This window comes from Rhamphochromis sp. 'chilingali', assembly GCF_963969265.1.
Source record: "Rhamphochromis sp. 'chilingali' genome assembly, chromosome: 6".
In the NCBI taxonomy this organism is placed as follows: Eukaryota; Metazoa; Chordata; class Actinopteri; order Cichliformes; family Cichlidae; genus Rhamphochromis; species Rhamphochromis sp. 'chilingali'.
Genome location: NC_137933.1, coordinates 24,089,826 through 24,112,367, shown reverse-complemented (window position 1 = coordinate 24,112,367; position 22,542 = coordinate 24,089,826). Strand labels below are relative to the sequence as shown.

The 22,542-nt window shown below is 38.8% G+C and overlaps 2 protein-coding genes across 4 annotated transcripts in view; one reads left to right on the top strand and one right to left on the bottom strand.

The window, feature by feature from the left end:
• Positions 1–1,021: 1,021 nt before the first annotated feature.
• lipca (lipase, hepatic a) lies at positions 1,022–13,539 on the top strand. Of its 3 annotated transcripts, XR_013971943.1 has the most exons (10): positions 1,022–1,390; positions 3,463–3,647; positions 5,526–5,705; positions 5,825–5,942; positions 6,044–6,277; positions 7,604–7,846; positions 10,414–10,528; positions 10,921–11,139; positions 12,383–12,459; positions 13,278–13,336. XR_013971943.1 is itself a non-coding variant. In XM_080884947.1 (9 exons), the coding sequence occupies exons 1-9, from the start codon at positions 1,309–1,311 to the stop codon at positions 13,390–13,392; spliced, it is 1,485 nt and encodes a 494-aa protein (XP_080741073.1). In that variant the 5' UTR covers positions 1,022–1,308; the 3' UTR covers positions 13,393–13,539. The 3 variants fall into 3 exon arrangements, 2 of the variants coding, with proteins under 2 accessions (XP_080741073.1, XP_080741072.1); XM_080884947.1 differs by lacking the exon at positions 12,383–12,459 and having other exon boundaries at positions 3,469–3,647; positions 13,278–13,539; XM_080884946.1 differs by lacking the exon at positions 12,383–12,459 and having other exon boundaries at positions 13,278–13,539.
• Positions 13,540–15,926: 2,387 nt separating this feature from the next.
• adam10a (ADAM metallopeptidase domain 10a) overlaps positions 15,927–22,542 on the bottom strand; it is a 31,248-nt gene continuing 24,632 nt past the window's right edge. The window contains exons 9-16 of the mRNA XM_080885716.1: positions 20,035–20,198; positions 19,726–19,909; positions 19,464–19,614; positions 19,166–19,349; positions 18,969–19,080; positions 18,564–18,784; positions 18,306–18,432; positions 15,927–16,702 (exon numbers count right to left, since the gene is read on the bottom strand). Coding sequence (XP_080741842.1) covers positions 16,557–16,702; positions 18,306–18,432; positions 18,564–18,784; positions 18,969–19,080; positions 19,166–19,349; positions 19,464–19,614; positions 19,726–19,909; positions 20,035–20,198 — 1,289 coding nt within the window. The 3' untranslated portion in view covers positions 15,927–16,556. The remainder of the gene's footprint in view (positions 16,703–18,305; positions 18,433–18,563; positions 18,785–18,968; positions 19,081–19,165; positions 19,350–19,463; positions 19,615–19,725; positions 19,910–20,034; positions 20,199–22,542) is intronic.

Genomic DNA, 22,542 nt, shown 5'->3' with positions numbered 1-22,542 from the left:
TCTTTATGCTGTCACCATGTTTCCCTCATCTGTATGTAAATTTTTAAAGTACCATCACAAAGGCAGTCCTTGCCTGCTAAAACTGTGTGCACACACGTGAAGAAGGCATGGATGTACACAATCCTTGGCAAAGAGCAGGGTCATCAAGTTTGCTGTCTGAAAGTGTGTCAGGCGACATCATGTATTAAACAAACCTCAGCTTTAAATATAGCTGCTGTTCAGAACAGGTATAGAAAGTGTTTAATAGTAAGGTTAATATACCAAACACCTTACCTTACAATATAATATGCATTGAGGCTGCTGTTGTTCTGATTTGTGCCATATAAATAAAACTACATTTATTTATTTGCTTACTTTTCCTCAAAGCAATGAGCAAACCCAAAACTTTTTTTTTTTTTACTAATATCGGACAGAAAGACAACAGATACAAAGACACCAAAATATAAGCCTGATACCACTGCACACACAATAATATGATTCATTGTTAATATAAAAGTACTGAATCAAGCAAATGTTAAAATTTATTTTGAAAGAGATATTACGTAGAGTTTTTAATAAAAAAGACAAACAAAATACAAATACACTTCTTTATAACGCAGAGATTATAAACAGAAATCAGAAGTGAAGACTGTGTACGCATTAAAAGGAAGAAAACAAAAACAGTAGCTTAAAACTGAAGAAAATATGATTCAGACGCTATACTATTTTGTTAATACCCAATATTACTAAATGAAAACAAATGCCTGCGGTTGTATTTTTTACCCACTCTGTGGGACGTTAAGAAAATTTTGTGTGCAGTATTGATCCACTGTGTGCCCTGGGTACACAGAGTGCTCTTCGTCAACTGTTTAAACATGGGTTTAAGCAATGCGGTAATAGTCCACATCTAATCCATGTCATGTCTTTAGCCAATAACACATAGTTCTATAAAAGCTACATAAAAAGTACATATTCTGTACCTCTACCCTGGTACCTGGAAAGGGTCTCGATTGAGGATCCAAGGTCACAGCACATCGTACCACATCCCCTGCCTATCATACCTCTGCTCTTTCACAATGTACACGATCCAGCCCCCAGCCAATCAGGATAAGAATAAATCCCCCTTATCCACGAACCATTGCTCCTGGTGTCCCCTCTCTTTCTCTTTAGAGTTCGGTAAAATAATCTGATTTCAATCCTCAGGACAGAAATGAGGCTTCCTTAAAAACAGCTCCTACATCTGCAGACAAAAGGTTCTCACCTTTAAAATCCACAGCACACGCTGAAGATTTTCTAAGCGTGGCCAAAAGGACCTACCAAGCTGACGGCATGTTTGTGGTCAAAGTCTTGTGGTGTTTGCTTTTAATCTATCACCTCAGTGAGGGAAAGAAAATCAAAGGAATCAGAGCAGGTAAGTGAAATATCATGCTTTGCCTTCGCTTCTGTGATTTATGCACAGATTGATTGATGCTATCAAAATCTTTAACAAGCACTAAATTTAACTATAGTTCATGCTGTGAATTCATGCTGAGGAAAGTGTTTGCAATGAGACTCACACCGAAACTAGCCAATCTGTACACCGCAGAAGTATACACATAATTTCCCAAAGTATCTCTTTCTAAAGACAATCTTTAAAACAATCTTTACTGTTTATTTAGCCTCACAGTAGATAGTTATAAAGATGTGGTTCCACAGAGTAGTATTTTGCCTAAAAAGCAAAAGCTCCCCGATTTGGTCCCAGGAGGAGACACAAATGGATCACAGAGGGGGCCGACATAGAAACACAGATAAATTAGACATGTGGAGCTACCTGTCATGGCTACCCCGTGTACATCAGGAAGCAGCTGAAAGCAAATTCATGTCTTGTAAAGTGAAATTTTAACCAAGTTTCAGTCCAGCTGCTTCAGGCTGTATGTTTATTTTTACTAATTCATATGAACAATTACATTTAAAAGTTACATTAAGATTCCACAGATGAGCAACAAGTAAGCGGAGAAACACAAACAGTGTGCGTGTGTGTGCGTTTCCCTTGTTCCCTTACAGTGAAGAGTCACTTCAAATCGGTATAAAGCTGTTCTGAGCTTTCACGTTTATCCTGTGATAAAACATTTTTCATGCAATCGGTCCTTTCAAGATTGCCAGTGCCCCCAGTGTCTAGGGGAAAAACAGGCCACCAAATGATTTGATGAATATAAAAATATGAATCACGTTTTTTTAACATCTATGGGAGATTTTACAAAGCTGTTAGCCTTTTCTCCACCACGTGGATATCTGGGTGAATGGCGTTCATCCAGAGAGAGACTTAAAAACTGAAACAGCTGTCAGATCTTGTTAAGTTGAACTTGTTGTTTTGAACTTTTAAATACTTTTTTAAATAAAATAAAATATTTAGCATCTTAAAACCCAGCCTTTTTTCTACAAAATCTCAACTATTTGAAAGCTCGTAAAGGATGCGTTCACACCTTATTGATGATTGTCATTATTTTAAAAAGTCCTACAACGAAATCATTAAAACGTGCGCAAAAAGGAAAAGTTACTGGAGATTTTAACTCAGATCAGATTTCCTTGTATTATTGTAGGGTGTTTACCTCACAATACAAAGCTACTTGAGGTAACTGTTGTTGTGATTTGGCGCTACATAAATAAATATAAATAAATATAAATAAATAAATAAATCATATTCCTTTAGGTTTGCCATTATTTTCTCCATCTCAGTCTTTAGTGCCGGTGTTTTTACTGGGTCTTTAAATGTGGGCTTATGACAGACTTCATGCCCCATTTACAAATATGTTTTTTTTTAATTATGCGCTGTGATAGATACCATGACTGATTTGCAAAGTAAACACAGTTCTTGTACAAATTTCTGGGTTAGGGTTTGTTTGTGTTCTGTTACTAATGAGTCAGACTGTTTTCACTGATCGTGTCGATAAACAGTCACTGAAGAGACACACCAAAGCAAATGATGATAAATGATGGCTGGATGTTCTTTTACTTTTCTTGCTAAGACGATTTGGGCTTCACATCAGGAACCAGAACTTGTATGAAGGCAGCTGCATTGCTGGGTGTTTACAGGCGCCTTGGTTTTTGGCATTATTGGCTGTGGTTTTAAACATGTTGAGGGAGGAGGAGTTTACGTAACAAATGATAGAAGAGTCTGGCAGAGATTCATCCGATGGGACTTGTTGTGAAGTGATGTCTGTGAGCAGATGCCAGCGAGGTCTGTATGACCTGGACTCACAGCAAAGGGCTTCTGATTGGGCGTTAGTTAGTCTCCAGTCCAATGGAGCCTCAGCAGGAACTGACTGTCCTAATTTCTCCACGTTTACTCACTCAAATACTTACATTAATGCATCAAAACACACTCAGTGTTATCAAATTGACACATTTCCATTCATCATTTGTAATTATTCTGTAAGCATAACCATCGTGTTCTGTAAAGTACTCGTTTCTAACAGACAATCCATCCGTTATTTGATTTCTGAGGTGCAGTGGGGACAGAGCAGAGGGATGTCCTGAGGGAGAAAGAGCTATATGTCAGCAGTTCAGTCTTTAGGCTGTTTTTAGGAGGTGAGGACACCTGCACGCTGGACCCTCTGCAGCTGCACACTCTCACCTCCTGTGGCTTCAACAGCAGTAATCCCCTCATCATCATCACTCATGGGTGGTCGGTAAGGTCAACTCCCTTTTCTCTCTTTACGCTTCGCTGACTTAAGCCACTGGATACTAAACATGGAACTTGACTACAGGGAGGGAAACGTCTTCAAAAGGCTGAAACATGTTGAAAAAACACACCATGAGGTAGACACATGGATCTGCACTGAAATGTAATTAAATTTTGGATCGGATCATGTCAGCCACAATAGCAGTTAGTTCCCAGACCACACCCGTCACAACTCAAGATTACTAAAGTTTTGGTAGAGATTTATACGTACATTATCCATCATTCAACCTTTTTTTTGCTTATCCAGTTCAGGGTTGTTGGGGGGGGCTATCCCAGTGGTCAAAAGGCGAGAGGAGGGGCACATCTTGAATTGGTCGCCAGCCTCTTGCAGGGCTAACACAGAGAAACGTACATTAAAAAGGGGTGGGGTGCTAGTGCCATGACTCTCTTGACCCCACTGAACTTTGACGGCCCTTTTCTCTTTGGAGTATGGAACATTTTGATCTCGGTTACACAACTATAAAGCTGTCTCTATAACAGTGAAAATATTTGTCCACAAACAGACTTAAGAACACCTGCCAAAATACATAAAAACTCCTTGCTGTAATTCCCATTCACAAAACAATCTGTATCATATTTATCTGTCAGCGAGATTTCAACACCAAGCTGAAGTTGGTGAATGCTGCAGGAGAGGTGGAGGATGGCAGATAAAAGGAAGCTGTTACATTCTTGTGCACATGCAGGTCACCTATTCCTAAACTGCAAAACAGGAAGCAGGCCTTGGCTGAGGTTGAACCCTCTTAGTCGCCCTGTAGTTTGTTATGCCTCCCCGTATGAGGTAGCCTGATTTTATTTAGAGTGAAACCATATAGTATATGTTTCACAGTCATGGTATAAAAGCAAAATTTCAAGTTTGATTTTCAATTTAAAGATTTTTTTTTTTTTAGAAAATAACCTAAAATTCTGACTTATGGATGGCAAAAAATGTTTTTTCTGTGGCAGAAACAAACTTCCATAGTCTGAGAATAGGGTCCCAGATGTCAGACAGTCAGTTTGACAAAGGGAGGACAGGAGACACTGAGGATTAGCTGGAGATTAGAGACGCATGGGGAACAAGACACAGGTGAGCGTAATCAACACAGGTGGTGACAATAAAACACTGAATCATAAGTGATATAGAAATGAAAACAGAAAAGGAACAACAATCACCTTTACAGTGAAACATGAAAGATAAATACGGAACATGAATGAACTCATTCAATGGGACAACATTTTGAAGACACGGGAAAAACAAAGAAAAATTTAGCTTCAGACTAAAGGCAGCTGGAACTGGAGAAGCATAAGAGACAGTGAAGGATGACACGTGAAGACACGAGGACATGAACGAGACAGAGGGGACACAGACTGGAATACTGGTGAAGAATAACAAACAGAAGCAAAACACAAAACAGAACTCACTAATTTCACAAGAACTACAAATCACTAAAAAAGAAACTTGTGACAAGTGCTCAAAAATAAGAACCAGAATTCAAAAATACCATGAGAATTAAGACTCCATAAAAGCCAACAAACACTAGCTCAGCAAATGAGAACCAAACAGAAACCCCAATCCCACATACTAAGAATTCAAAAAGGGAAATAAGAAAGAAAAAACCCTCCATAAACACAAAGATGATGCCAATATATGATGGGTTGGGAAAAGTGAAAAATCAACAGTTTGTAACGGTTCATGAGGAAAAATCCTTTAGTTAAGTAACAGAGTCACTGCAGTTTCTCTCATTTTTGCCGAACTGAACTATGCACAGGACTGTACTGTGGACAGCACATATTAACACTTTAAAAGTAAGAAGCTGTTTTTTTAATGCTTAGTTTTGCTGTTGTGAAGGTGGATGGCATAATGGAGAGCTGGGTGATGAGGTTAGCCACGGCTGTGAGGACAAACCTGATAGATGCAAATGTGGTGCTTACAGACTGGCTGTCGCTGGCTCAGCAGCACTATCCAATCGCAGTACAGAAAACCCGCACTGTTGGAAAAGACATAGCTCACCTACTGCAGGCACTTCAGGTGAGAATAAACTCCTCCACTGATCTTTATGATGTCAGTGGACTGAAAGGTGATACATTTTCATTCCATAATCAAATCCATACGTTTCAGCAATCATGCATGTCTTTAATCGCCTACAGGAGCACTACAAGTACCCACTTAGAAATGCTCATTTGATTGGCTACAGCCTCGGCGCTCACATCTCTGGATTTGCTGGGAGCTTTCTGACAGGTCCGGAGAAGATTGGAAGAATTACTGGTGAGATTTTTAGTCCTTTCATAGCTAAATTTAATAAATAGCAATTTATTCATTTAATATTCTAAAACCACCCAATGCTTGTGTATATCATGTGTGTTCAGGGCTCGATCCAGCCGGTCCGCTGTTTGAAGGCATGTCTCCCACGGACAGACTGTCTCCTGATGATGCTGAATTTGTGGATGCCATCCACACTTTCACCCACGAGCGTATGGGCCTCAGTGTGGGAATTAAGCAAGCTGTGGCTCATTATGACTTTTACCCGAATGGAGGAGATTTCCAACCAGGGTGTGACCTGCAAAACATTTATGAGCACATATCCCAGTACGGGATCCTCGGTAAGATAAATCTGTAACAGCACATTAAAAATTGCGACCACCAGAAATAACCATGATTGTTTTATAGTATAGTATTTCTGCAGCATGAAATAAGCAGCTCTGTGATGCCTCTTAGAGGCTGCAGTGTTTTATGGTCTGTAAGTGTGGGATAGAACAACAGAACATCCTGCTGTCTGTTTGCCGCTGAAGACTGGCAACAAGCTGCCTGGTCTGATGAGTCTCAATCTCTGCTCTGACATTCAGATATAAACAGCATGGCTCGATCCTGCCTTGAATTCACGGTTCAAACTGCTGCTTTTAGTGATGTAATCATGTGGAGGATATTTTCTTGCCTCTCTTAGTACCAACTAAGGGTCAGCCTACCTGAGTATTGTCCATCCCTTTATGATCACAGTGCACCCAGCAACTGTGCGATGATATCATGTCAGCATGAACCGAATGTTTCCAGCACCTTGTTGAATCCAGCATCCAACCCTAGCCAGATGTATCTAATGAAGTGGCCACTTTAAACATTGTATTGAAACTTAAATATTACAAACATTTTTCTGAACAAACAGTCTTTTACAAATTTAGACCATATTTATCAGGAATACCAAAGCTATTATATTTGTTTATTTATTTAATGTCTGCATTGATGAGTCCACATAAAGTAGGCATTCATTCCCTGTTTGAAAAGGCATTCAAGTTTCTGGTTCCTCTGGTTTAAATCAAAGCTCCAATCAGAGCAGTATGTTCTCTGCTTAAAGGCTTTCTGGTTTCCTTCTTTGCACGCTCTATCATAACATTTTTTCTTCTTAATTGGCCTTGCCACCTCAGAACACTGGTTTAGAAGCCACGTCTAGGATGCCGATTCCTCTTCTGCTTGTTGACAGTTTCTTCTTCTGTGTTTAGGCAGATGTATTTAATTTCATGCAGTCTAACAGAAGTGGCTGTGGGATTTATGCTGCCTCTCAATCCTAAACACATCCTCACAATATGACAGCGAGAACCACATTAAAGCATCTGTCATCCTCAGGAGTTAATTAGCAACATGTGCCGTGCTTTTTCTCTGTCCATCCGTCTGAGCTGAGCTGCCTTCAGGCTACAAGCTGCTGCTCAGAGAAACGGCCTTCAGAGCAGAGCCGTGTCAGACATAATGAGTCACTTATAGGAGATGTGACAGAAGCAAGAGCTGATAGATGCCACCATTTGGCGATAATGAACTCGATCCACAAATAATGGTCAGGCTTCGTGGTTTAGCTCTTCCACAATCCGTTGAAAGTCAGATCAAAGTCGTTTTGGAGAAGCAGGTTTAAAATTTTCACCACATTTTTATTTTTCTCTTAGGCTTTGAGCAAACAGTGAAATGTGCCCATGAGCGCTCTGTCCATCTCTTCATCGACTCTCTGCTCAACAAAGACAAGCAGAGCATGGCCTACAGGTGCAGCGACAACAGCGCCTTTGACAAGGGCGTCTGTCTGGACTGCCGGAAGAATCGCTGCAACACACTCGGCTATGATATCAAGAAAGTCCGCACGGGCACCAGCAAGAGGCTCTACCTGAAAACACGGTCTCGGATGCCTTACAAACGTATGGTTTGTCATTTTGACCTAACAGCCGTGTAAAAGTCATAACTGACCAACAGGATACACTTATATGTCCCATTAAAGACTTAATATATATAAATAGCTTTTGCGTGTGTTATTAAGGCAAAATAAATCAGTTTGATGACAAGATTACACAAAAATAAGGAGGCCAAATTTTATTTAAGTTAAAGCGGAGTGGCAGTAGATTTGAAAGGATTCGGTGCATCTGTCATCATGGCATAAAATCTCATCCCAAGAAGATTTCTAGTCGTTATTTGTTATTCAAGTAAACCTACGACAAGACCTAGACTTTTTACAGCTTCATTTCTTTTGAGAATGAAAAAATGAGAAATTACAAACCACTAATTTCATTTGTAATTTAGATCTTTAGTAGGAAAGGGTGGCTTTTAGATTGGTGCCATCAACTGGGCTGGAAACCACAAAGCTTTGGTGTTTTAATGGAACTTGCAGACATGAAAACATAAATATCAGATAAATATCAATATCAGAAACTTTGCACTTTGATGGCCTCATTTTCCCGGTTTTCTGCCTTGATTGAACTCCATTACAGTGGGGCAAAAAAGTATTTAGTCAGCCACCGATTGTGCAAGTTCCCCCACCTAAAATGATGACAGAGGTCAGTAATTTGCACCAGAGGTACACTTCAACTGTGAGAGACAGAATGTGAAAAAAAAAAAAATCCATGAATCCACATGGTAGGATTTGTAAAGAATTTATTCGTAAATCAGGGTGGAAAATAAGTATTTGGTCAATAACAAAAATACAACTCAATACTTTGTAACATAACCTTTGTTGGCAATAACAGAGGTCAAACGTTTACTATAGGTCTTTACCAGGTTTGCACACACAGTAGCTGGTATTTTGGCCCATTCCTCCATGCAGATCTTCTCGAGAGCAGTGATGTTTTGGGGCTGTCGCCGAGCAACACGGACTTTCAACTCCCGCCACAGATTTTCTATGGGGTTGAGGTCTGGAGACTGGCTAGGCCACTCCAGGACTTTCAAATGCTTCTTACGGAGCCACTCCTTTGTTGCCCGGGCGGTGTGTTTTGGATCATTGTCATGTTGGAAGACCCAGCCTCGTTTCATCTTCAAAGTTCTCACTGATGGAAGGAGGTTTTGGCTCAAAATCTCACGATACATGGCCCCATTCATTCTGTCCTTAACACGGATCAGTCGTCCTGTCCCCTTGGCAGAAAAACAGCCCCATAGCATGATGTTTCCACCCCCATGCTTCACAGTAGGTATGGTGTTCTTGGGATGCAACTCAGTATTCTTCTTCCTCCAAACACGACGATTGAGTTTATACCAAAAAGTTCTACTTTGGTTTCATCTGACCACATGACATTCTCCCAATCCTCTGCTGTATCATCCATGTGCTCTCTGGCAAACTTCAGACGGGCCTGGACATGCACTGGCTTCAGCAGCGGAATACGTCTGGCACTGCGGGATTTGATTCCCTGCCGTTGTAGTGTGTTACTGATGGTGACCTTTGTTACTTTGGTCCCAGCTCTCTGCAGGTCATTCACCAGGTCCCCCCGTGTGGTTCTGGGATCTTTGCTCACCGTTCTCATGATCATTTTGACCCCACGGGATGAGATCTTGCGTGGAGCCCCAGATCGAGGGAGATTATCAGTGGTCTTGTATGTCTTCCATTTTCTGATGATTGCTCCCACAGTTGATTTTTTCACACCAAGCTGCTTGCCTATTGTAGATTCACTCTTCCCAGTCTGGTGCAGGTCTACAATACTTTTCCTGGTGTCCTTCGAAAGCTCTTTGGTCTTGGCCATGGCGGAGTTTGGAGTCTGACTGTTTGAGGCTGTGGACAGGTGTCTTTTATACAGATGATGAGTTCAAACAGGTGCCATTCATACAGGTAACGAGTGGGGGACAGAAAAGCTTCTTACAGAAGACGTTACAGGTCTGTGAGAGCCAGAGATTTTCCTTGTTTGAGGTGACCAAATACTTATTTTCCACCCTAATTTACGAATAAATTCTTTACAAATCCTACCATGTGAATTCATGGATTTTTTTTTCACATTCTGTCTCTCACAGTTGAAGTGTACCTCTGGTGCAAATTACTGACCTCTGTCATCATTTTAAGCGGGGGAACTTGCACAATCGGTGGCTGACTAAATACTTTTTTGCCCCACTGTAGCTCCATAAGCCTAGGATAAGCAAATTAGATTTTAGTAGTTAAAAGTGAAAGATCAGGGCCACTTTGGCCTCATAAAACATTTTTTCTTTGTCTAAATCAAAAAAATTACAGAGCAGTTTTTGCCAATTTTTCACACTATCGAATAAAAACTTACATCTAAATCTGTTTAGACAGTCCACATCCACCAGTAAATGAATCCAGTCCTCTGTTTGACTGGTAGGAATACAAAAATCAGCCATTATCTACACAAAATCTGTTCCTGTTTCAATGTTTTATTATCCTATATGTTAGACTGATAAAATGTAAAGCTAACAAGAAAAACTGAAAACTGTGTCGGGGGTTTCTCTGTAACCGTGTCCTCTTCTTCTTCTGTTTCTGGCTTCCACCCTTCAGTCTATCATTACCAGTTCAGGGTCCAGTTCATCAATCAGACGGAGAAGGTTGAGCCCTCTCTTACGATCTCCCTCACAGGAACCAAAGAAGAGAGTGGAGCTGTGGACATCACCTTGTGAGTACTGTACCAACACCAACCCCCCATCGGGTTTAAATCAGAACACATGAGCACTCTTTGACACATGCAATATGCAGCTGGGCTCTCAGCTCTACAAAGCAAGTTAAGGAGAGCAGCTGACACACATGGAAACAACTGAAGCCTTTGCATGAAAGAGAACTATAAATGGCAATGATGGGATGAATAATTTAAACAAGACAATATTCCCTGACAACTGTGTTATCCTTCATATTCTGTGTATCAAAGCGTCTCAGGCTAAACAGTGCTAGCAGAGGAAATCTCATCTGCTGTCCCGCTCTAGTCTGAGCCGCCACAACAGCCTTTTGCAGGGTGATTAACTCTCGTCTAACTTTGTCTCTCTCGATTACTGTTTTAAAAATCTCCACCAGCAATGAAAAGATTTCAGGTAACAAAACCTTCACCTTCCTGATCACCCTGGACAGAGACTTGGGGGAACTGATGTTGCTCAATATACGCTGGGAGGCATCTCCTCTGTGGGAAAATGTGTGGGACAAGGTGCAGACCATCATTCCTTGGAGAACTTGGGAAAGAAAAAGACTCCTGAATGTGGGCAAAGTCAGCGTCAAAGCGGGCGAAACACAGAGGAGGTACATGTGTTTCTTACGAGCTAGCAGCATAAAACCAAAAGTTTTTCTTGATTGCTGTAAATTTTCTTGTTTTAACCAAAGTTTCTTTAGCAGACACCAAAAAAACAGGAATTGTTCTGTCTTTAATTGTTTATCTATTACTTTGGTGTAGAATGAATGGGGGAGGTTATTATCAACAAACTGTAAAACGTATAAATATATAATTAAATCAAAACCTTTATGCCTTCCATATTTTCTAAAGAAATCCAGCAGGCCGGATTGGAGTCTTAGCTGTGCCAATTCTGCCCCCCAGCCTCATGTTTGACACCCCTAAATTAAGGGCTTAAATGATGGAGAGCACAAATAATTATACAGCTTTTCATCATCATACCGGGCTTTATTCCACACATGATTCCAACACTGCTGAAGCCTTTTCTATTTTTTTAAACTACATATTTTTAAATTGATTTTATTTACATACACACACACACACATATATATATATATATATATATATATATATATATATATATATATATATATATATATATATATATATATATATATATATATATATATATGTGTGTATATGTGTATATATATGTATATGTATATATATGTGTATATATATGTATATGTATATATATGTGTATATATATATATATATGTATATATATATATATATATATATATATATATATATATATATATATATATATATATATATATATATATATATATGTGTGTATATATACATATATATATATATATGTGTGTATATATATATACATATATATATATATATATATATATATATATATATGTATGTGTGTATATATATATATATATATATATATATATATATATATATATATATATATATGTATGTGTGTATATATATATATATATATATATATATATATACATATACAAATGCTTCAATGATCCAGTCCAAACCCATTTCAACAAAAGCCGTGACAAAAACTAAGAACATTAACTGAACTTTTAAAGGTGAAATGTTTTTTAGTGATTGATACTTTTCAGCTTGTTTGTTTTCTTTGTATTATTTTTTTGTTTCATGATAGATCACATATTTCCTGTAGGTTGCAGGTCTAACTGCAGACAGACATGACAGGCTAGTTTAGTCTACAGCAGCCAACAATATGTGTCAAAAAGTGGTTTAGCATTATCTTTGCTGCATGCAAAAAGCTCTTCTCTGAAAGAGACGTCTGAATGGCTCTATCTGAATATATGTGTCATTCAGCATTAATGGGGCCTTCACGGATTAGCACGTTACAGCTGTGGCTCAGGAGGAAGAGCAGGTTGTCTACTAATTGGAAGGTCAGTGGTTTTAGTCTGCGTGTCAGTGTTTCCCTGGGCAAGATGCTGAGCCCTGAGCTGCCCCTGCTGCATCTATGTGTTAGGTTAAATCACTTTAAAAGCAATTAGGCATAGAAAATGGTGATTAAGGCTTGTGGCTAGAAAGTACTTTGAGTGCTCAAATAGAGTAAGAGAGTGCAATGTAAGTACCAGTCCTTTTACTGTTGCATCTATCGGAGGACACAGTGTCCATGATTTCCAAAATATCTTCACATTCCCACTCTGTACACATTCAAATGAGCTTTGACCCAGAGAAAGCTGCTGTGTTTTGGATGGTGTTTGGGGTTTTTTCTCTTTGCATTGTAAAGTTTTAACTTGCATTGGTGGCATCACAGATGACCTCTGTTGACCCTGCAGTTTTTCGTATCACATTCAAAGCACATATATATGAGCATATATGATATTTCCAAATATAAAATAAAAATCACACTGTGATATTTAATAGAGCTGAAAATGGGATAAACAGGAAAGAAAGTCAAGTACAGTTGTCTCAAATTGTACAATAGTGCTAAGACGAGTAATATTACTGATACTGAATTATATTAATTCAGTTCAGTTTTAATGAAATAGCACCAAATTGTAACAACAGTTGGCTCAAGGTGCTTCATATTGTAAGGTAAAGATGCTACAATCGTATAAAGAACACACTTGAGACCATTACAGACTGCTGATGCCATCTAGTGGGTTGTTTCCCATACACAGACTGGTTAATCTTTACTCCTGCACTCACTCTTTCTGTTTAATCGCAGCGTGTTAACGACACCGTCTCTGTTTTCCAGGACATCTTTCTGTTCCATGACAAACGAGAGACAAATGGAAGCGTCAGAAGACATGGTGTTTGTACGCTGTAAGGAAGAGAGACCAAAAAGGCCCAGAAGAAAGGACAACTTATAGACTTGTGTGGGTCACTCGCTGAAGATCTAACTGAAGATATCAGTTGAATGGCCCTTGAAAACAACAACGAATGCGATAAAATTCTCCCTCCTTGAAGGGAAGTTGTGTACATTCAGGGAGTAACTCAGAAAACCATAATTGCTGGAAAGAAGTGCTGAATAAATATACTGTTCTTTTCTATCATGTCATTAGGTGGGTTTATTTTTCTACACATGCACAAAGGTCCATTCATATCCAGCTACGGACTAACACATTTTTCCATGTCACAAATATGCAGATATTTTGGTTGAATGAAAACACAACTGACAGGTTGAACTGTAAGTTAAAGCGCTAAACCCTTTAAAGCCTGAAACGGGAACTAATCTAAATTCTAACTGAAAATTGATGTTTATAAAACCCTCTATTGATGCCTATTTTGCATCTATTATTTGAATTTGTATCATAATTGCTTGAAAACAAAATCAGTCTTAAAATCTCATTAAGAGATTAAGAAAGGCAAGTAATTACCAGGTGATGACTGCAGAGGGCAGGCTGTTACAGCTGAAAACTCGAATGCAGTTGAATCTTGTTCTTCTAAATCAGGTGCGACACTTGAATCTTCTTACCAATCATCACTTTGAACCATTTGTGGGTTGAATAACATAATAACATTAAATTAAATTGTAAAATGTTTCTTTTTTAAAATATCAGAAATCCATGGCGCTACCTTTTAACACTGGACAAAGAGGGAAACAATATGGTAAATTCAACTTTATTAATGCAGTTCAAGTAATTCAAAAGAAATTATACATTTCCACCTTTGCAAATGTAGTAAAATATTCAAATTAAGCAGGATGAGAATCAGAACAAAAGAAGGGGGAAAACAAAACCACACAATTTGAAGGCACAGTATAAAAGACAACGCATTAAATCAGACAGTAGTAATGAATCTATAACATTATGGATTCTGTTTACATCGCTTACATTTCAGTGCAACATCAACAAACAAAATCCCAGAGTACTAACCCTCGACACCAAGTATCCACATCATACATATATATATTTTTTTTAAAAGATACGAATGTTTCAGCAAAGCGTCTCTCTCTCTCTCACACACAGACAAAAGCTTTTTTTTTAAAAAGCCACAGAAAATCTCATAACCAACAAAAAGCATAACTAGTAGCACCACAAAGACAAAGAACATAAGAAAAGGGAGCAAAAGAATTGCATTTGTGCCTGTTCACAAGCTTTGCTGCAGCACACGGTTTTCCGTGTACCCTCTCAGGAGGACACGCTGGAGGCATTTCTCACTGAGAAGGTCAAATGTTAAAACTCTGTGAAGCTCTGCATAGAATCTGGTCTGTAAGACATCCTGGCACCTTGCACATAAAACAATGCTAAATTGCAGCTGCGCTCAACAGAGCTCATTTGAGGGAGCATCTCTTTTATTCTACTAAACATATGTTATGTAGTCTACAAATCATGTTTGTGTGTGTTCTGCATTTGTATCTATTTATCTGAAGAGAACCTAAAATTACACTTACTGAATACTGCTCAAGTTAAGCCAAAAAAGGTTTTTATCTGTGTGCAAAATTGGATTCTTCACGTGCTGGCTGATAAAGTGTCTACAATCAGGCAAGGCTATGCTCTAAGTTGCATCACACAGACATCGTTTCAGTCTTCAGTAACGATTGCTGACACTTGTACATCAACTTCAGTCACACTGCTCCGAGTAGGCACATATTTAATGTAATCACACAAAACCAAAGGGAGTAACAAAGGTTAACAAAATCCCCAATCAGTAGCAAAAAGAAGGACAGAACAGTAGTGGATGGCTGATGCGATGTGATTGTTCACTCTGATAAAGATCTGTTAACAGCAGCAACAAAGCAATAATACAATTAGAATCGCTAGACTTCCCAACTCCATGCACAATAGAAACAATCTCAACTGCATTAAAAAGCATTAAAAGCAAAAAAACAAAGAAAAAACAAAAAACAAACCACATATAAACCCGGACAGGTTCCTTATCTGGGTATAAAGGTCTGACTGCATTTGAGTGGTTTTACTTTGTCTTTAACAACTGCTAATGTGTGAAAAGATGGACAGATGACAAGAGTTAAAAGACACGACAGTCAAACCAGGACTTCTCTCTCCTCTAATCAGTTCTGTACACTTGTATTGTTTGGTTTAACGCATTCTGGTTTAGCTTTCACTTTTCTGAATGTAGCACAAAGTGGTTGTTTCACCGCTCAGAGTCAAAGCAACCAGTTAGGTAAAAAGAGTTATTACAGAATACAAGTGTGATACAATCAGTTTAACAAAAGCTATTTTCTCGTCATTCAATTCCACCTCAAGTATTTTGTTGTAAACACATCTGCAAACCATATCACAACTACAAATACACAAATTCAGACCACCAGATGACTGACTGGTCTTATCGAGCTCATTTATATACATTCTTCCAGTCCTGTCCTCTGCCTTGGATGGCAGCTTACGTGACCTGTAGGCCTGAGCCAGAAGAGACTCTACCCAGACATCTGTAAGCAGTCGTCTTTACACTTGTATTCTGTCATTTTATTGATCCTGAGAAGATGAATTAAAACAGTGAACGATCTCCATTCAAAGAAAAATAAATTCATGTGAAACAAAAGACAAAACGACCTCAACATTTATATATTTGCACACAGAAGGAACAGAAGTATGCCTTACAAAAAAAATATTATATGTATTGGGGGGAAAAAGTCACATTGGCAAAAGAAAAACAGGTTCTTTTCAAACACAAAGTCTCAGATCTGTTTTTGATTGGCAGCAGAAATTTGTGAAAAACTAATAAATTTGCTTTTCTCTCCTCCACAAAAAAGAAAAAAATTCAAAGGTTTAAAAAAAAGAAAAAAAAAGAAACAAGATTAAGATTAAATAACGGAGATCAGTAAATTTCTCCCCCGTTCATCCTTGGAAAAATGTATTTCCTATAAAAGCTAAGTGAACCACTGCTAGTCTTGCTCTTAGAGCAGAGGTGAGTGAGTTTGTTAGACCCAAAAATACATCAGGTTTTGTCCAGTAAAAATGTTTCAGTTGCAAGTTCTCAGAATTCTGCAATAAGTGGTAAAGGTAACTCTTTGGAGTAAGGTGCTCCGATTGTAGGCACGAAGAAGAACCAAGGCAACAAGCGGACTTTTGCCTCATTGTCTCAACAGTCCCATTTGATACTGCTCTCTTTGTTGACGCTGCTGACGCTGCTGGCGCTGGCCCTGGGCTTGGCGCTGGCCCTGAGCTTGGCGCTGGCCCTGTGATGCTGGGGGCCGCCGTCTCAGAGTATTCAGGGTGTCTACAGGAAATGGACATCTCAATTAACTTAAAGAAATACAGTGAATGCTGCAAATTAATGCTACTACCATTTATATTGTTAGAAATGCCCACAGTAGAAGTGACTATTACATGATAAGGTAATCATGTTGGACTACAAAGTATTTCTTAGCACCTTGCTATTCAGCCATCTCTTCTCTTTAACCTAAATATGCATTCAGTAATCCACAGTTGTGGAAGTTTATACACATACATACACACACTTGTGCATATTTATATCCTTGTGGGGGACATCTCATTGACATAATGCTTTCCCTAGCCACTTACCCTAACCATCAAAAATGAATGCCTAACCCTGACCCTTACCCTAAACCTAACCATAACCCAATTGTAACCCTGACTCTAAAACCATATTTTGAGTCTCAAAAATGCTTTCGTGCCTTGTGGTGGTCCCCACAAGGGCTGTCGGTCCCCACAAGTATAGTAAATTCCAATTATTGGTCCCCACAAAGATGTTAATACCCATACACACACACATATCATGAACATGAAAGTCCTGGTAATTTAGGGATTTGATTTCTCTGAACTGTTCATTTTCCAGGGTGGAATAACTGTGCATCATACATCTTTAATTATTTAAAACACAAGAATTAGATGCAAAAGTTTAAATTTGTTTGGGATTTTCTCTAATCCATACAGGGATCCATACATGGGAATATCCCTTAGCAAGTTGCACCTCAACCCGATGCTTTTGGCATAATTCTGACTGGATATGTGACCAGTCTTGGCAAAGTTTGGTTTGACTAAGGGACATTTAATTAAATGTTGTGGAGGGTGTATATTTTTGATCCTACAGACACTGAATCAATTTTGGATTTTTTCTAAACTCCTTAAAAGTCTCAAATTACCATGACATTCATGGCCATGGCCTACTAAAACATGTAAATATAAACTGAGTTACATACAGATGAACTGTTAGTATACTTGCAAAATGTATTATATGCATTATTGAAAAAAACATTTTTTTTCTCAATGATGTATATACATTTTTTTGTTTAAAAAAATACTTTTTGTTTAAAATTATTAAATAAAAAATTAAATGGTTAAAATACAAAATGTATGAGAAAAAAAATATACATCCTCTGAGAATAAAGAGAAATCCTTACAAAGAAAAGAAACTAGCGTAAATTTTTTTCATGCTATAAGGTTTTACAACAAGAGGGAAAAACCTCTGCGGTGGATGACCTAATCAAGTTAAACTGTACTTTGCAATGGGATTCTTAAAAAAGGAAATACTTGAGATTTTAGAAGTCCGAAGATTAATTTGTCACAAATAGGCTAAAGTTAGAAGAAAAGAAAACCCTGATTTGAATGAACTAGAAGTCACGGCCCATCTGCTCATTAACATGGACATGTGCTGGAATCCTTGATGTGATGAAATTGACTAAATCTTACAAATAGAACCAGTATGGAGTTTGATATCCAAAATGAAAGTAAACAAACTTTTTTAATATCTAATTTCCCTTCTCTCCCTCACTCCAAAATTAGTTTTTCTTTAACCCACAACAGGCCACAGATTACATCACAGTTTCCTTTTTTTGCAGAGCCCTGGTTTAGATACGTACCAGATACATGCTTGCGTGGAGGAAGCTTGGGGTTGCTACTGGGTGTGTGGACACTGCAGACCTTGATGAAGCCAACCATTAGCATGATGAGAGCAACACCCATCAACAGCACTGCCCACCAGTAGGCCTGAATGACACAGAATGTAATAAAAAATATTTAAGCACAGACAAGAATCACTAAAAATATTAGCTATGTGTGTCTGTCACCATGTTGACAAATCTTTGTCACTATATACACTCCCACACTGAGACACTCACCACTATCCAGTCTGCAATACTGTTATAGAAATCAGGATTAAAGATGGCTTTCTTTAGCCTTGCAAGAGGCCCGTCTGCATCCACCAGGCGACACTTATTGAACACATCGCAGTATCCCTTGAAGTCATTGCAGGGTGAGCCAGGCTGCAGCGTCACCACTTTCCCATTGAAATACTGGGCCCATCTCTGTGACCCTGTGCTGCTGCAGGTGCTGGGATTCGCTGAGGGTAGAAAGAAAGTAAGTGACATCTGTATTACCAAGAAAATGTTTTAATCGTAAAGATGTTCTCATGACTAAAAGCAAACATTAAAACCAACAGTCACTTATGCTATACGTCAGATAATTCTAGTTTTAAATGACTATACTTAGTGTACATTTTGACATGTGAACAATCAGACACTCACTTTTCTCCTGGCAGCACACATGGCACAGGTCAGTAGCCTCATCCTTGCCATCCTCCTTAGCACAGCTACATACCTCCAGATTGTGCTTTGCACAGACAGAACCAGTGCAGGCCTATTTCAAAAAACAAAAACTTTAACTTATGATACAAACTCACAAAGCGGGAAAACAAGACACGAAGCCGATTATATGAGCATACCCCATTGATGCAAACTTGTGTATCTTTATGACAAAAGGTGAAATTCTCCTTTGGCTGTGAGGCAGGACATAGAGCAGTATTTCCACCACACCTGCCCTCATTGGCACACTCAGAATCTGGTCTGCACACCTCATTATTGGTCTTGAAAGTACATTCTCCTGTGCAACATGGGCCTTGGCTGGGACTGCGTAAAAACAATGAAAACCATGCAACCAAAAGTCAAACAAATGCTGCCCTGTTCACAGCTGTGTTCTGTGCTCACTAATACCACAATCAACAGTTCATCACAAAATCTTACCTGCAGATTTTGCCGGGTCTAAGTTTGCACTTTTCGCCATCCCCTGAATCTGCACTAAAGCAACAGTTGTCTTTACACTGGTCTTGGTAGCCACAGTCACACTGCTCTCCCTCTTCCACCAGACCATTACCACAGATAGGATGGCCAGACTCTGTACACACAGAAACAACAGACTGAAAGAGCATCTCTCTCTCGCTCTCTCACTCACTCACACACAGATAACAAAATCCTTTTATTTATTTGATCACATAAGAGAATTTACCAACAAAACAGCTATCTCTTTTCTTTTGTAGAACAGCGGTTATATTCCCGATGCTGCAGCTTGAGAACTTGTTATTGTTGAGCCTGTCCCCTGATGTGGCTCTGGCATACATAATGTAGTTCCCTCTCTCCTTTTGTCCTTGCTCCTTAGACTCTCCAGGGGTGCATACGCTACCAGAGTCATGCTGTGAAATAGTAGGCAAGCAAAAGAGAAACAGCAGAGCTCTGAGAAAGTTCCACAGAATAAATACAGCTTGGCAAGAGAAAGTAGGCTACTGGCAAAGGCCGGGATTTAAATAATAGTACTTACAGGTGAGCCAAAGTTGTGTCCGACCTCATGAGCGAAGGTGATGTGTGACACCTTGGGGGGGACATGTGAGCCATAGTTCTGCACTGTGATGATACCAGTGTTCAGAGACTTTGTCCTTCCATCTGAGTATTTTCTGTTCTTCTCACAAATTCCCCCGGAGCTTCCTGCGGTAAAAACAAAGGGTGCGATGCATTAACAGGTCAAACACAGCCAGGATTTGTTTGAATTTGCTTGCTAGACAAAACCTAAAAGTCCAGTTGGAGATAATGTGCATCTCAACAGTGGTTATCAACGTTCTGTTGAACCAGGCCTTCTGAGCATGTTTAGAAGCCCATCATAATTCTTAATCTGTACAAAATGACCCATATGAGTTCTGCCTACTCCAGTCAGAAACACTTTAATGATGATGATGATAAAACACTGCTAAATATGTAAAGAGAATAGAAAACAACATTAAAATGCAATCCTGTTGTAAATAAGACACAAAATTAATGCTGCAGAAAATAATTAAACTGGGAATTCAGTCCACAGAGCAATAAAATAAACATTTCATTTTAAGTTAATTATTTTAAAGCCAAATGCGCTCTCACTGCTGCAGTTTATTTTTAATGTGACAGCTCTGAAATTTTAAAGTGTATATATTTAAATATTACATTTCTTTATCCCATAGCCTAATAAAGGAAACGTGGAAATCACAGATCAAAGTGAAAATTATTTTACTTTTAAACAGGCATTCTTGCGTTCTGTGTTTTAGCAGCTGCAATTCCAGCAGTGTCAAAGGCGACTTAGCAGCAGATTAGAATCAAGCAAAAACAACATTTTTATATTTTCTGCATCACCAACCGAATACACACATGAATGCAACAGTCTGTGCTGCTGTTACTTTACATCTGGGCTTCATTCCTGATGTTGGTATGGTTTGACAGCTTGCACATATGAAAGGTATTCGCTCAGCAAAGAATACGAGTTAAAAAATGCTATAAATAAAACATTACGTGAAAACGTGGCAACTAAAACAGTGAATCTAACCTGCTCAAAAGCAGGTTGTGTGTTCAGCAACAGTTACCACATAACAGTGACTTAGCCACCTGTGCGGGTGACAAAACCTTACTTTTAGCTCACTAACCCATTGTACACCCCTCTGGTTCAATATGGACAACAAAATACACACATACATACAGACACACAGTAGCAGGGCATGGAGATGCTGGTAGTTTCAGCAAGCGTAACTGGCTCCACAGTTAATCGAAAAGAAGTCATGAAAATCAGTGAACCATAAACTACAGTAATTAACAGATGGAGAATGTTTTATTTGTATACCGGTTTAACCAATAAACAATAAAGTCTTATAAGGGTTGTCCAATAAATTAAGGAACTTGTTTTAAATGTTTTAAAAGGGGAGAACAATAATCTGAAACAGGATGAATCGTCTGTAAGTCTAAGACCCTGAATACATCTAAACCCCTGAAGTTTCTTTGCTTTATTTGTCTGTTAAATTATCTAAAATAAAAATTGGTTTTGGATATATTGGGTATCACACTTAACAAGAAGCACTCTCCCAGTCGTGCTGCAATTCCCAATATCCAGAAATTCAGAGTTTAGGAGACCACTTCCAGCTACATAGAAACATGAGACCACGTCAAGCAATAACGTGTCCATTCTGTGTAAAGTGACCATGAGACTGAGTGCACATTTTACTACACATCGCACTCTTTACCTGTGCAATTGTGTAAACCCTGCACTGAAGCCACCCATGACAACTAGTCACATGAACTCACACATTAGCTGTGCTTCACCAGTGGGCCTGAAAGCCTTTTTTAGACTTCCTTTGTTCAATCAATCACCACAAAGCTCACTGCAACCAATCTATTCTCCATGTCTTTTATTCAATCAATTCTTTCAGCTTACAGTTTTGCTAATACGCCAGGATTGATCGTCTGGGTTTGTAGCGGTATACTTCATGTTGAAATGGTATCCAAGCTAATTCAAAAGGAGAGGAAAGAAGCACCAAACACAACACAAATGTGAGGGAAAAGCCAGTCTATATGAGCAATCTGTGGGAAGACCACAGCATGAAATCCAACAGGAAAGAGAGGCTGCTGGCATACTTTGCACTTCAAGGACAACAGTTTTTCTCACATACATAAATATAAAGAAATTAGAATATTTCTTAATACAAATGGCCACCTGTGCAGATTCTTGTGGTCTCAAAGCATTGCCAGAATATAAACAAACTCTGGGTCCTCTGATCACCACAGGAAAAAAAGAAATACTGGCAGTGTCCAGTGGTACCTATCAGCCTCATAGCAGATGCACCTACAGTATAAATTTCAAAATCCTATGTCCCTTCATTCCTGATTTCACAAAATTTTCTGAAAACTTGACCTCTGACCTAACAGCTGAAATCTGTGAGATTATAACTTTTCCAAGATTTTTAGTCGATGCACATATGGTATCAGTTTGAAACTCCTACATCTCTTCATTCTCAAGTTACCGCATTCACAAACT

Bases quoted from the DNA above. Each gene is read 5' to 3' on its own strand.
- lipca (XM_080884946.1), top strand. From the start codon at position 1,309: ATGTTTGTGGTCAAAGTCTTGTGGTGTTTGCTTTTAATCTATCACCTC. The intron at 3,648-5,525 runs GTAAGGTCAACT...GCTGTTGTGAAG, and splicing joins TCATCACTCATGGGTGGTCG to GTGGATGGCATAATGGAGAG. The intron at 5,706-5,824 runs GTGAGAATAAAC...AATCGCCTACAG, and splicing joins ACCTACTGCAGGCACTTCAG to GAGCACTACAAGTACCCACT.